The 15618-nt window shown below is 47.9% G+C and overlaps 1 protein-coding gene across 1 annotated transcript; it reads left to right on the forward strand.

The window, feature by feature from the left end:
• Nucleotides 1–2350: 2350 nt before the first annotated feature.
• On the forward strand, nucleotides 2351–11480 carry LOC149434152 (thymidine kinase, cytosolic-like). Its single transcript, XM_089664041.1, has 7 exons — nucleotides 2351–2517; nucleotides 4360–4391; nucleotides 4472–4585; nucleotides 6175–6268; nucleotides 7109–7198; nucleotides 9818–9937; nucleotides 10765–11480. The coding sequence occupies exons 1-7, from the start codon at nucleotides 2452–2454 to the stop codon at nucleotides 10951–10953; spliced, it is 705 nt and encodes a 234-aa protein (XP_089520167.1). The 5' UTR covers nucleotides 2351–2451; the 3' UTR covers nucleotides 10954–11480.
• Nucleotides 11481–15618: the final 4138 nt, after the last annotated feature.

Below are 15618 nucleotides of genomic sequence, written 5' to 3' on the forward strand. Positions count from 1 at the left end.
CATGTAGTGGGGTCAGGTCTACCTTGGTTTATCATGTGTTGGGGTCAGGTCTACCATATGGTTAGGTTGGGTCTACCATGGTATATCATGTGGTGGGGTCAGGTCTACCATGTACTGGGGTCGGGTCTACCATGTTTTATCATGTGGTGGGGTCGGGTCTACCATGGTTTATCATGTGGTTTGGTCGGGTCTACCCTGGTTTATCATGTAGTGTGGTCGGGTCTACCATGGTTTATCATGTGGTGGTGTCGGTTCTAGTATGGTCTACCATGTGGTGGGGTCGGGTCTAGCATGGTCTACCATGTGGTGGTGTCGGGTCTACCATGTGGTGGTGTTGGGTCTACCGTGGTCTATCAAGGCCACCGTCTTCCACTGCTCCGTAGTCCACTTCTGATGCTCACATGCCCATTGGTCTATCATGGAAAAAGAAGCTCACCAAATCCAGAGATATTGACTGGTAAGCATAACCAAAAAAAAAAAAAACAATATCACGAGAAGAGGCAAATAATAAATGAGAGATTTATGAAGAGTTTCTTTGGTACTTTGTATATGATAGGATGTAATCAAAATAAAATTTCATTATGGTAAAGTTTAGAAATTCCCGTTGGGTTGGCACCTCGGAGTTCTATCTTTTCAGGCCAATCCCAAAGAGTGATGACAAAGTGTACAAAGCTTAGTGACCCAGGTCTACCATGTGGTGGGGTCAAGTCTACGATGGTTTACCATGTGGTGGGATTGGGTCTACTGTAGTCTACCATGTGGTGGGGTCTCTACCATGATTTACCATGTGGTGGAGTCAGGTCTACCATGGTCTTCCATGTGGTGGAGTCAGGTCTACCATGGTTTACCATGTGGTGGAGTCAGGTCTACCATGGTTTACCATGTGGTGAAGTCAGGTCTACCATGGTTTACCATGTGGTGGAGTCAGGTCTACCATGGTTTACCATGTGGTGGAGTCAGGTCTACCATGGTTTACCATGTGGTGGAGTCAGGTCTACCATGGTTTACCATGTGGTGGAGTCAGGTCTACCATGGTTTACCATGTGGTGGAGTCAGGTCTACCATGGTTTACCATGTGGTGGAGTCAGGTCTACCATGGTTTACCATGTGGTGGAGTCAGGTCTACCATGGTTTACCATGTGGTGGAGTCAGGTCTACCATGGTTTACCATGTGGTGGAGTCAGGTCTACCATGGTTTACCATGTGGTGGAGTCAGGTCTACCATGGTTTACCATGTGGTGGAGTCATGTCTACCATGGTTTACCATGTGGTGGAGTCAGGTCTACCATGGTTTACCATTTGGTGGAGTCAGGTCTACCATGGTTTACCATGAGGTGGTGTCGGGTGTACCATTTGGTAAGGTTGGGTCTACCAGGTAGTCAGATCGGGTTTGCCATGATTTACCATGTGGTGGGGTCGGGTTTTCCATGGTTTATCACGTGGTGGGGTCGGAAAAACACCCCCACACCATAATCCCCCTCCACCAAACTTTACACTTGGCACAATGCAGTCAGGCAAGTACCGTTCTCCTGGCCACCGCCAAACCCAGACACGTCCATTGGATTGCCAGACAGAGAAGCGTGATTGGTTCCTCCAGAGAACACATCTCCCCTGCTCTAGAGTCCAGTGGCAGCGTGCTTTACACCACGGCATCCGACGCTTTGCATTGCACTTGGTGATGGAAGGCTTGGATGCAGCTGCTCGGCCATGGAAACCCATTCCATGAAGCTCTCTACACACTGTTGTTGGGCTCATCTGAAGGCCACACCAAGTTTGGAGGTCTTTAGCTATTGACTCTGCAGACAGTTGGCGACTTCTGCGCACTGTGCGCTTCAGCATGCGCTGACCCCGCCCTGTCATGTGACACGGCCTACCACTTGGTGGCTGAGTGGCTGTTGTTCCCAGTTGCTTCCACTTTGTTGCCTCATCTGCAATAAATCGGCCTGAGATTCGGTGTCATTATTTTGTATTCGGGTTTGGAGGGAAGGGGTGGCACCCCTAATGTGATCCTGGCCTATATCGGCCACACACCACACAATCTGATTGTACAATCTCCTTTCAGGTCTCAGCTTCCTGCAATCCTTTCCCCAATCACAAACCAGCCCGGCGTCACTCACGTGCCGATGTGATCGGCGATAGAACACACACATTGTATCCATTTCCCATTTTGCTGCTTACTATACAATCCGGAATATTTAAATCCGCTGATTCTGGCGCCAAATCTGCAGCTGTCAGACGCCTGTCAATCACTTCCGGGCACGCCCCCATCTCCGGGGGAGGGTGGGATTTAACTCCCTCTGCTTCGCTAATTGGTAGATCGGCCCGTCATACCGTCTCTGATTGGTCGGGCTTTGTGCCGGAACCCGCGCAGCTGTTTGAAGCGGAGGATTTGTGCGGAGATCTCCCGCCGCTCCGATCATTCCCGCTCTGAACGACCCGACCGGCGACACCATGAACTGCCTGAACGTGGCCGATATCATGCCCGGATCACCCAGCAAGATCAGGGGGCAGATCCAGGTCAGTGCCGACCGCATCGTACAGTGGGGGGCTTCTCATTGTACCCCTCCCCCCCAGATAAAGTATTATGGGGGGCAGATATATAATTTATTGGGGTGATAGATTATTACAGAGGGGGGATGGGCAAACTATTTGGGGGGCATTTATATAGGGATGAGGGGCAGATTATTTGGGGGGTAGATGTATCTTTATGGAGGTGATAGGTCATTAGAGAGAGGGGCAGATAAGTCATAAGGTGGCAGATTATTGGGGGGGGGGGTGATTAATCATTATTAGGGGCAGATAAATCATAAGGGGGCAGATTATTTGGGGGGGGGGCGATTAAGCATTATTAGGAGCAGATATATCACCCCCATAAAAGTACATCTCCTTATGATAACCCCCCTATAATGACCTATTGCCCCCATACAAATACATTTGCCCCTTATGATGATTACCCCCCATGATGACCTATTGCCCCCATACAAATACATTTGCCCCTTATGATGATTACACCCCCCCCCCCATGATGACCTATTGCCCCCATACAAATACATCTGCCCCTTATGATGATTACCCCCCCCCCATGATGACCTATTGCCCCCATACAAATACATCTGCCCCTTATGATGATTACCCCCCCTATAATGACCTATTGCCCGCATAAAAATACATCTGACCCCAATAATGATCACCCTCCCCAAATAATCTGACCCTATGAAATGCCCACCCCCAATAGTTTGTCTGCTCTTCTCCCCCTCTATAATGACATCTCCCCCATAAAAATACGTCATAGATGGGGAGAAGGGCAGACAAACTATTGGGGGGAATTTTATAGAGGTAGATTATTTGGGGGGTAATCATGCAGATGTATTATTATGGGGGGGGTTAATCATCATAAGGGGCGGATGTATTTTTATGGGGGGGGGGTAATCATCATAAGGGGCAGATGTATTTTTATGGGGGCAATAGGTCATCATAGAGGGGGGGTTATCATTAGAGGGGCAGATAAATCATAAGTGGGCAGATTATTTGGGGGGGGGGGGGGGGGGGTAGTCATTATTTGGGGCAGATGTATTTTTATGGGGGTGATAGGTCATTATAGAAGGGGGGTTATCAGAGAGAGGGGTAGATAAGTCATAGGGGGGCAGATTAACTATTGGGGGGTGTCGATAGGTCATTATAGTGGTGGGGGTGATCATTAGAGAGTGACAGATTATTTTGGGGGGTAATCATTATTGGAAGGCAAATACATTTTATGGGGGTGATCATTGGAGATAAATCATTATCAGGGGGCAGATAATTTTTAAGGGGGTGATTAGCATAATGGGGGGGGCAGAGAGCCGATAAATTGAGGTCATAATAACTCATTATAAAGAGGCAGATAAATTATTAGTGGGGGGGAAGATACATTTTTATGGGGTGATCATTTTTACTGAGGGGAGGAGAGCAGATTGTGTTTTGGGGGGTGACAAACTATGAAGTAGACAGGTAGTTTTATGGGGCCGATAGATGAGGGGGGGTGCAGATAGATTACTGGGTGGGAGATGATAAATTATTTTATAAAGGTGGAGGGCAGCTATACCATTAATAGGGGGCAGATTTTATATATTTTTTTTTTGTGTGTGGGGTGGGATTTGTATCTGTAGTTCACAGGACATAGGGGGAGGGGATTTGTAGTTCACAGAAGATGGTGGAAAAGGCAGTAGCTAATGGGAAGAGACTGGCGCACTGAAGAGGGGCTTCTTCTGGCTGTGAAAGTGGAGTATGGGGGAGAGGGGTGCATTAGGTTGGGGGGGGGGGGGTCTGTTTTCCCATGATGCCCCTTGGTGTGAAGGAATAAATCTACTTTCTGTCTTCCAGGTGATCTTTGGGCCAATGTTCTCTGGGAAAAGGTGAGTCCTCCAGCGTATTCCTGTCTGACTCCTCCGATGTCATCTGTAGAGGGTCTTATGGTGGTCTCCTTTCATTTCAGCACGGAGTTGATGCGCAGAGTGCGCCGCTTCCAGATAGCGCAGTACAAGTGTTTGGTGATAAAGTACGCCAAGGACATCCGCTACAGCGAAGAACAGCTGGCCACACATGACCGGTATGGAGCGCATCTAATGCGTTGAATGTCCCTCGAAGGGGGTGGGCTCACAAATTTTCAGCAAAGCATCAAAATGTTGGTCAACACGTGCTAAACCGAACATTGAAGACTGGGGTTCCTTCGGGGGACGTCCTTTGGGACGCGGCGGTGTTCCGTTGGGGGGGGACGTCCTTTGGGACGCGGCGGTGTTCCGTTCGGGGGGGACGTCCTTTGGGACGCGGCGGTGTTCCGTTGGGGGGGGACGTCCTTTGGGACGCGGCGGTGTTCCGTTGGGGGGGGACGTCCTTTGGGACGCGGCGGTGTTCCGTTCGGGGGGACGTCCTTTGGGACGCGGCGGTGTTCCGTTCGGGGGGGACGTCCTTTGGGACGCGGCGGTGTTCCGTTTGGGGGGACGTCCTTTGGGACGCGGCGGTGTTCCGTTCGGGGGGGGCGTCCTTTGGGACGCGGCGGTGTTCCGTTCGGGGGGGACGTCCTTTGGGACGCGGCGGTGTTCCGTTCGGGGGGGACGTCCTTTGGGACGCGGCGGTGTTCCGTTTGGGGGGACGTCCTTTGGGACGCGGCGGTGTTCCGTTTGGGGGGACGTCCTTTGGGACGCGGCGGTGTTCCGTTTGGGGGGACGTCCTTTGGGACGCGGCGGTGTTCCGTTTGGGGGGACGTCCTTTGGGACGCGGCGGTGTTCCGTTTGGGGGGACGTCCTTTGGGACGCGGCGGTGTTCCGTTTGGGGGGACGTCCTTTGGGACGCGGCGGTGTTCCGTTTGGGGGGACGTCCTTTGGGACGCGGCGGTGTTCCGTTTGGGGGGACGTCCTTTTGGTATAGGGGTTCATTTACTAAGGCTGGAGAGTGCATATTCAGGCTCGCTTCTACAGAGAAACCAATCAGCTTCCATGTTGTATTGCCAAAGCTTAATCGAACAAACTAAAGTTAGAAGCTGATTGGCTACCAGGCACAGCTGCACCAGATTCTGAGTGCTCCGGTTTTAGTACATCTACACCATAGTGGGGTTCCTTTGGGAACATCCTTTAGATATAATTGGTTTTCTTTGGGAACATAGTTTGGATACGGTGGGGTTCCATCAGGAACGTTGTTTGGACATGGTGGGGTTACTTCAGGAAAGCCCTAGGCACTCCTCCTGTTCTGTATCCTCATAGCTGTGTATCTGCAGTGTGAAATCTAAGGCAGAGCTGCCTCTGTTAGTCTCGTGAGATGTGATGATGTCAGTATTGTGCTGCTGACTGTTCTCCTTGCCGGAGGCTCTGATTGAGGAAGCAAAGCCCTGCTCCTACCAAAATGGCCACCTCCACACACAGTGCAGGACCAGGTGTGGGGAGATCAGCTGCAGGGGGACCACAGACCATGCTGGTAACCCTCTGCCTGACTTTTTTTTTTTTTTTGCGCAGTTTCCAGGGTTGAGTTCCTCTTTTAAACGCGCTGCGCTGTACAACATTCAACTTGTGTGTCTTGTTTGTAGTATGTGTGTTTTTTTGTTTTTTTTTTTTTTTTTTTTTTTTTTTTTTTTTTTTTTTTTTTTTTTTTTTTTTTTTTTGTTACAAATGTTTTTTGTTTCCTTCCCATCTCCATCCCCCACAGACATACGATGTCTGCTGTTTCGACCTGCAACCTGGCAGATTTGTTTACAGAGGCGATGAACTACTGCGTCATTGGCATTGATGAGGGCCAGTTTGTAAGTCTCAAGGGGGAGGGTGGAAGATGGATCTTATTGGGATGGGGGAGGGTGGAAGGTGGATCCCTTTAGGATGGGGGAGGGTGGAAGATGGATCGTCTTATTGGGACGGGGGAGGGTGGATCGTCTTATTGGGACGGGGGAGGGTGGATCGTCTTATTGGGACGGGGGAGGGTGGAAGGTGGATTGTCTTATTGGGACGGGGGAGGGTGGATCGTCTTATTGGGACGGGGGAGGGTGGATCGTCTTATTGGGACGGGGGAGGGTGGATCGTCTTATTGGGACGGGGGAGGGTGGATCGTCTTATTGGGACGGGGGAGGGTGGATCGTCTTATTGGGACGGGGGAGGGTGGAAGGTGGATCGTCTTATTGGGAAGAGATCATATTGGGGGATAAATTATGTGGGAGGGGACAATAAATCTTATGGGGGGAGGGAGCTGATGGATATTGAGGGCGGTTGTGAAAGTTAGGTCTTATGGGGGTGATGGATCGTATTACTGGGGAGGAGATGATGGATATTATTAGGGGGGAACATGGGGGGTGATGGATCTTATTGGGGGGGAATGGATATCAGGGTGGGGCAGGAGAGTCTGTGAAAATGGGGGGGCAGGGGGGATTATAGATCTGGGGGTGGTTGAAGATGAATCTTATTGGGGAGGTGGGTGATGGAGCCTATTATTGGGGAGGTGGGTGATGGAGCCTATTATTGGGGAGGTGGATGATGGAGCCTATTATAGGGGAAGAGGTTAATATTCTTATTTGGGAAGTGAGGTTGGCCTTTATGGGGGAGGGGACGTTGGTCCTATACCGGACGGTGATCGTTGACTCCTCTCCCTGCAGTTCCCGGATGTCGTTCACTTCTGTGAAGAAATGGCCAACAGAGGCAAAACAGTCATCGTTGCTGCACTGGATGGGACGTTCCAGAGGAAGGTGGGTAGGAGACCACCATGTACGTTCAGTACATGGGACCTGGGGGGGGGGATGTCTCTACGTTTCCACATACTAGATCTTCAGATTTGTATATCAGGAATTGCAGCGCTGACTGTTACGATATGGCGGTAGCCTTCGAGTGACCGTCGCCCATTCAGTGACTGCGAATCATGTGATTGGTGGACGATGGCGCTGGGCCCGATGTTCTATTACTTGCAGCAGTAGAATCCCACGACTTGGAGCGTCTTTGTGAATTGAGCCTTCAGATCAGTGCTGGTTAAAGGGGGACTACACTGCATCTGAGCATCGCAAAGCAACAATGCTATTTTGATTTTTAATCAAAGTATACTCCTCTGTCCATCCAAGTCTACCTTTCCCGCCCCCGCCCCCCTCGGCCATCCATCCATGTATCGATGTCACCATGCATTATTTTGGCGAGAAATCCCTTTGAAACGCACCCCCCTAGCATTTCTGGCCATGGCCATTGAGTTAAGGGCACATAATTCATTGTAGCACTGACTTCTTGGAAACCATCTGCCCTTAGTTCATCTCCTGAGATGTGTGTCATTTGCCTAGGTGAGAAACCAGGAAGTCACTGAAAAAATGCAAAAAAAAAAAAGTTTTAAAACAGGTATATCTGATCTACTTTCCTATCTATATACTAATGCTGGCAACATCGGGATTAGACCTCGTCAGTGTTGATTGAGAGATTGAAGTTCCATTTTAAGAGACCATGTGATGGATCATTTGTACAGGAAAACTGGCTGTTCTGGAAGCCCTGGATTGGGGGTTAATGTACAGTCAGGTCCATAAATATTGGGACATCGACACAATTCTAACATTTTTGGCTCTATACACCACAATGGATTTGAAATGAACAAGATGTGCTTTAACTGCAGACTGTCAGCTTTAATTTGAGGGTATTTACATCCAAATCAGGTGAACAGTGTAGGAATTACAACAGTTTTGCATATGTGCCTCCCACTTGTTAAGGGACCAAAAGTAATGGGACGATAGGCTTCTCAGCTGTTCCATGGCCAGGTGTGTTATTCCCTCATTATCCCAATTACAATGAGCAGATAAAAGGTCCAGAGTTCATTTCAAGTGTGCTATTTGCATTTGGAATCTGTTGCTGTCAACTCTCAAGATGAGATCCAAAGAGCTGTCACTATCAGTGAAGCCATCATTAGGCTGAAAAAACAAAACAAACCCATCAGAGAGATAGCAAAAACATTAGGCGTGGCCAAAACAACTGTTTGGAACATTCTTAAAAAGAAGGAACGCACCAGTGAGCTCAGCAACACCAAAAGACACGGAAAACTGGTGGATGAGCGAAGAATTCTTTCCCTGGTGAAGAAAACACCCTTCACAACAGTTGGCCAGATCAAGAACACCCTCCAGGAGGTAGGTGTATGTGTGTCAAAGTCACCAATCAGGAGAAGACTTCACCAGAGTGAATACAGAGGGTTCACCACAAGATGGAAACCATTGGTGAGCCTCAAAAACAGGAAGGCCAGATTAGAGTTTGCCAAACAACATGTAAAAAAGCCTTCACAGTTCTGGAACAACATCCTATGGACAGATGAGACCGACATCAACTTGTACCAGAGTGATGGGAAGAGAAGAGTATGGAGAAGGAACTGCTCATGATCCTAAGCATACCACCTCATCAGTGATCATGGTGGTGGTAGTGTCATGGCGTGGGCATGTATGGCTGCCAATGGAACTGCTTCTCTTGTATTTATTGATGATGTGACTGCTGACAGAAGCAGCCGGATGAATTGTGAAGTGTTTCGGGAATATTATCTGCTCATATTCAGCCAAATGCTTCACAACTCATTGGACGCTTCACAGTGCAGATGGACAATGACCCAAAGCAGACTGCAAAAGCCACCAAAGAAGTGGAATGTTCTGCAATGGCCAAGTCCATCACCTGACCTGAATCCGATTGAGCATATCACTTGCTGAAGACAAAACTGAAGGGAAAATGCCCCAAGAACAAGCAGGAACTGAAGACAGTTGCAGTAGAGGCCTGGCAGAGCATCACCAGGGATGACACCCAGCGTCTGGTGATGTCTGTGCGTTCCACACTTCAGGCTGTAATTGACTGCAAAGGATTTGTAACCAAGTATTAAAAAGTGAAAGTTTGATTTATGATTATTATTCTGTCCCATTACTTTTGGTCCCTTAACAAGTGGGAGGCACATATGCAAACTGTTGTAATTCCTACACCGTTCACCTGATTTGGATGTAAATACCCTCAAATTAAAGCTGACAGTCTGCAGTTAAAGCACATCTTGTTCGTTTCATTTCAAATCCATGGTGGTGGAGTATAGAGCCAAAAATGTTAGAATTGTGTCCATGTCCCAATATTTATGGACCTGACTGTAGATGTCAGTACGTGGCAATCTACACATCCGTGTCTAGTAGGTTGGTGGTATCTCTGCCGGCTGCTCCACCATAGAAGGAATGTTGGACTGTGGAGGAACTGACCGAACAATGTAGATGGTCCCCTACACACGTCTCCCCGGTGTGGTGCTGCTCCGTCTTCTGAACATCTGAGGTCAGATTATTTCCCTTCCAGCAGACTGTAACTTGTATTCTTCCTGTTATTTCCAGCCATTCGGGGACATCCTGAGTTTGGTGCCGCTGGCGGAGAGTGTTGTGAAGCTGAACGCAGTGTGTATGGAATGTTACCGGGAAGCCTCGTACACCAAGAGACTGGGAGCCGAAAAAGAGGTGAGCCCCCAAATTTACTGCAATAAATATAAATATTTTTATTTTTTTATTTTTACTAGTTTCTTTTATTTTATAAATTGTGCCTATTTAAAAAAAAAAAAAAAAAAAAAAAAAAAAAACCCCTAACACATACGTGCAAAGTCTACTGCTCTCCTCGTGTGTGAGCGCCCGCTCCGCTTTCCATAACAACTGCCCCCCCCCGGCTTTAGAGCCCTCTCCTCTTTCCACCCCCCCTTTAGTGTCCTCTCCTCTTTCCACAACCGCCCCCCTTTTAGCGTCCTCTCCTCTTTCCACAACCGCCCCCCTTTTTAGCGTCCTCTTTCCACCCCCCCTTTAGCGTGTCCTCCTCTTTCCCCCCCCTTTAGCGTCCTCCTCTTTCCCCCCCCCCCTTTTAGCGTCCTCTCCTCTTTCCACCCCCCCATTTTTAGCGTCCTCTCCTCTTTCCACCCCCCCTTTTTTAGAGCCCTCTCCTCTTTCCACACCCCCCCCCCCCCTTTTAGCGTCCTCTCCTCTTTCCACACACCTCCCCCCCTTTTAGCGTCCTCTCTGCTTTCCACAACACCCCTGCACCCCCCCCCCCCCCCCCCTAGCATCGTCTCCTCTTTCCACCACCCCGCCCCCTGCTCTAGCGTCCTCTCCTTCGAAATTTCGCAGATAGGCAAGCGAATACATACATTTGGCACTTTGTTTCTCCTGGATGTGCTGAGGTAGCCTTAGGTGCAGGGAGAGCCGATCATAACGGGCCGATCTGACACTGACCAGACTTGTGAATGATTTTGTTATGGTGTGCAGTCCTCTGTTAACGCTTGACCCCGCCGTTTCCGCAGGTGGAGGTGATCGGAGGGGCAGACAAGTACCACTCGGTGTGCAGACTTTGTCACTTGAAGAAACCGCAGCCGACGGAAGGGAAGGAAAATCTTCTCACCCTGAAGGCTACATTGAATGTAGCCAAAAGTAAACCCTTCCTGGGTGCGTCCCCTCGAAAGCCTCTAATGCAAATTCAGCCGTCTGTGTGATGCAGTGGTGTGCACTAGGTGGAGGTGACCTTCGGGGGGCGCCGGAGGACTGACTTGAAAGACTCAGCTTGCGTTCGTGCGGGAAATGCAGAAGGTGTCTGGTTTTTGTACATATGCATATTTTTTTTAATCTGCTTTCTGTTACTGCCGCACTCTGCTCAGAACCTGCATCGGCTGGGTGGATGCGGCTTATACCTTCTATGGGCTTTTTAATTGGTGGGTCTCCAACACAAGGTGAACGGAGACGCACCGCGCCGGGTGCTTACCTATGGGTGCGCCGAGGCTGCAACCGCCTTGTGAAGCTGCTGGGTAATTCGGTGCTTTACCAGTCGCTGGAGGCGGAGCAAAGGATGGATGAGTATATTCATAGTAATGAGGGGGGGCAGCAGATTTCTAGATCTGACCTCCTTTTAGCCGCAAATGTTTTAATGTCTCCTGATGTGTATTTAAAATGTGGGATGATTGCCGGCTTTAGCTTTCGGCTATTTATTTATTATTTTATATATTAATAAAATCTACAGAAATCATTTTGTGTTATGAGAACTTTATTCTCATCAAGACGAGGGGCTCCTGTGGGAGATGTCTGGTAGAAGGTAGGTGTGCATGTATTTGTGTTTTATTTTTCATTTAATTTTCCATTTATTTTTCTTTACATTTTTGAGGTTAGATCGAGCCCCTTGCCTTTTTTTTTTTTTTTTTAAAATGTAAAATAGTTGACTGCATAGTCTACTTTAACCACTTCAAGTCCGGACACTTTTTTACCCCCTTCCTGTCCAGGCCGCTTTCAGCGCTGTCACACTTTGAATGACTTATTATATTTATACAAGATTTATGGCGCCAAGTTTGCTCAGCACTTTACATTATAACGGGAGACAATACAATTCAATACAACAGGGATTAGAGGGCCCTGATCCTAGGAGCTTACAATCTAAGAGGGAGGGGCTGGTGGTACAAAAGGTAATAACTGTGGGGGATGGACTGGTACAAGGAGTAGAAGATTCCATTATTAGCTGAGTGCAGGATAGGCTTCCCTGAAGAGATCGGTTTTCAGAGATTGCCTAAAAGTGAGCAGAGGAGGTGATAGTCTGATAAATTGGGGTAGAGAGTGACAGAGGATGGGGGGAGCTTTGGAGAAGTCCTGGAGACTAGCATGGGAGGAGACAAGGGAGCTAGAGAGTAGGAGGTCTTGCAAGGAGTGGAGAGTACAATTTGGGTGATATTTAGAGACAGGATTGGTGATGTAATTTGGGGTGGAGTTATAAATGCGCTGTCATGCAACACTACCCATGAGTTTTTTTAGCTTTTTTTTTTTTTTTTTTTTTTTTGAGACAAAACTTTGGTAATATTTATTCACCACTGGGATTTTTTTTTTTTTATATGTAAAAGTCCACAAATTTAGAAAAGTGTTTTTCTTAAATTTTGCAAATCTTTCTTCATAACTGAATATATTTTGGCCAAGATTTATCGTTTTAGTAAAAAAAAATCCAAATTAGTTTTATAACCAAAAATTAGAATTGAAATTTTTTTATATTTAACATTGTCACCTGAGCAGTACAGTATCACCATGGGGACACTACTACTTGTGGGGGGTAATAAAAGTGGTTTTTTTTTTTTTTACACATAAAGGCTGTAAAAGCAATAATTTCTCCTTCTCTCTGGCTGCATTCTTGCAGCCATTGAAAACTACTGTGTGAGCTGCGATTGGTCACAGCTTGCTCCATCGTACAAGGCTGTTGTGAATGGCCCGGTACCATCTGATCATTCACAGATTTCACATGTAGTAAGCAATAATATCAGAAGTGACATCTTGCTTACTACTATTCATGTGATCACTGACTGGCCAATCAGTGATCACATGATCAGGACCTCGCCCAGAGGTCCTGTAGAGCGATTGGTGTTCTGCTGTGTCCGGTGGATTACAGCACTGGATCATGGTGCGTATCCCCAGGGAGCACACAGTCCAAAATGGTGGGCGCCGTTTATGAAGGCAATTTGCCCCTGCACTGCCACCATCTGGCTGTTTATATACATGGACCGGACAGGAAGTGGTTAAGGACCCATTCACCTCTGCCTTATGACAACACCCAGTCATCCGTTACCACAGTGCAGTGATGTGGCTTCCGTGGCTCGTACTTGTTTTACCCAGCACATCCAACAGATGTTTGATCTTATTGACATCTGGAGAAATTGGAGGCCAAGCCAACACCTCAAACGCGTTGTGTTGCTCAAACCATTCTTGAATCTATCAGACCACCTTCACCTCTGGTCCAATTGTGATGCTCATATGCCCCTTGTAGGCACTTCTGGCTGTGGATTGTAACAGCCGTGGCTAGGGTGCTTTGGTGAACTATGAGGGGTCTAAAAGAACCCCTGATATCTCACTTTTGACACAGGAAAGGATTGAGGGCCCAGCCCTCACTGTCTATTGCTGCAGCCTCAGCTGCACTGAATGAACAGGAAGAGCTCTGGCAAGAGGATCTCTCTTTATAAAATAAAGCACAGTAAACAGTTTACTATGCTTCAATTATGAATGAACACAATCATCGATCAGTACCAATCACACACTGTTCAGCCAGAAAAGAGTACATATTTACTGGCCCATTCGCACACTAATCCCCTGCAGCAGGAGGGAGAGTAGGGAAAGCGGCAGTGCTGCAAGGGAAGCTTGGGTAGCAAAAGGAAGAGGAACCTGTAGAGGAGGGGTGACTGGGTCAGTGGGAGTGGCATTTACAGAAACATCCCTGTAGTTTCCCCCCCTCCAGCAGCTGAAAGGCAGGGAAGCAAACTTTCAGCTGCTGCAGGGGGGAAACTCCTGGGGATCCATTTCTGTAAATGCCACTCCCACTGAACCAATCACCCCTCCTACAGGTTCCCCTTCCTACAGCTTGACAGCTGTCCTGGACCCCCTACAGGAGGACAGGTGGTACCCCCTTATCAGTCTGAGCATGGATACCCCGACTGGTCTGCAGCTACAGAGCAAACTGACCCATTGTGTTCCAATACCTTTCTATCAGAACCACCATTAACTATCTGAGATACAGTAGCTCTTCTACTGGATGGAACTCCCTGGACCGGCCTTTACTCCCCATCAATCAGAATTTTCCTCCTGTCACCGGTTCTCCTTCCTTGGCCCACCTGCCCACTGCGGACCAGGAACATCCCACAAGAGCAGCAGTTTTGGAGTTGTCCTGACCCCGTCGTCTAGACATTACAGATTGGTCTTCTCAGTGTCACTCAAATCCATACACTTGTCCGACATCAACTTCGGGGACAACATGTTCACTTGCTGCCTAATAGATCCCGCCCCCTTTCAGATGTCATTGTAAGGCTCCATGCAGACTAGTGAGGTTTTTGTTTTTTTTTAGCTCAAACCGCTGGTAATAGGGATTTTATTTTATTTTAGAAGCGTTGGGGGTTTTATTAGTGTTCTTGCACTGTCGGTGGGGAAAAAAGTGGAAATTCTAAGTTGACTTCGCAGGTTGCGTTTAAACCATTTCTGCATTGAGATTTTTTTTTTTTCTTTTAATTGTTGCTGGGCAGATTTAAAACGCAATAAATGCTTTTCTGCAGCGTTTCCATCTTTCCAAGTCTATAGAAACAAAAACGCAACTTTTTGTATTTAAAAAAAAAAAGTCTCTGACCCTTTCTAAAAAAAACACACCGGGTGAAAACACAGAGATGTGAACCTGTCCCATAGGAAATCATGTGAAATGGACTGTACTGCGTTTCTGCGAAATGCTGCGGAGAACACATGGGTGTGAACCCGGGATTAGGAACATTTTAGTAGCATTTAGCATTTTCTTTTCTACTGGTAAAAATTCCAGTTTTTTTCTGCTCCTATTATTACTACAGGAACTTATATAGCGCCATCAATTTACGCAGCACTTTACATATATATTGTACATTCACATCAGTCCCCGCCCCCGAGGAGCGGTCAATCTAAGGTCCCTAACTTACATTCATACATACACATACTAGGGACAATTTAGACAGGATCCAGTTAACCTACCAGCGTGTATTTGGAGTGTGGGAGGAAACCGGAGTATTGGGAGGAAACCGGAGTATTGGGAGGAAACCGGAGTATCGGGAGGAAACCCACGCAGGCACAGGGAGAACATGCAAACTCCAGGCAGGTGGTGCTGTGGTTGGGATTTGAACCAACAACCCCAGTACTGCCAGGCGGAAGTGCTAACCATTTAGCTACTGTGCTCCTAGACGCTGAAACTCAAAAGATGCTAATAGCTAAAAGTAGTGTGCATGGACACAGTATAACTATCTTGCTTGTAGAAGCAGAAAAAAAAAATGCTAAACAGGAGCTTTAAAAAAAAATGCCAGTGTACATGGAGCCTAACGCGGCAAAAACGCACTTCATGCTTAACCTCCCTGGAGGTATTCCCGAGTGTAGCTCGGGGTAAAGTTTCAGCACCACAAGCGGTAACCCCCCCGAGCTACACGGGCTTACCATGCGGCGTTGCTCCGGGATCTCTTCTTCACTTACCTTGTCCTGCGCTCCCGCGATGTCCCTCCTGCAGTGTCCCCGGCAATGTAATCCAGCGGATGCCGGCATCTGTCTTCTGGGTTCCGTTCCCTGCGAGCGTCGGGACATACGGGGGACGGAACCGGCGGGAAATTTGAAAATGACCAAAAGTGCCATTCACTAAAATC

Source organism: Staurois parvus, unplaced genomic scaffold (genome assembly GCF_062004578.1).
Source record: "Staurois parvus isolate SC_StPar_1 unplaced genomic scaffold, SC_StPar_1.0 ptg001819l, whole genome shotgun sequence".
Classification (NCBI taxonomy): Eukaryota; Metazoa; Chordata; class Amphibia; order Anura; family Ranidae; genus Staurois; species Staurois parvus.

Coding starts and splice junctions, on each gene's coding strand:
- LOC149434152 (XM_089664041.1), top strand. CDS start 2,452: ATGAACTGCCTGAACGTGGCCGATATCATGCCCGGATCACCCAGCAAG. Junction 7,199..9,817: donor ATGGGACGTTCCAGAGGAAG/GTGGGTAGGAGA, acceptor TGTTATTTCCAG/CCATTCGGGGACATCCTGAG. Junction 9,938..10,764: donor GACTGGGAGCCGAAAAAGAG/GTGAGCCCCCAA, acceptor CCGTTTCCGCAG/GTGGAGGTGATCGGAGGGGC.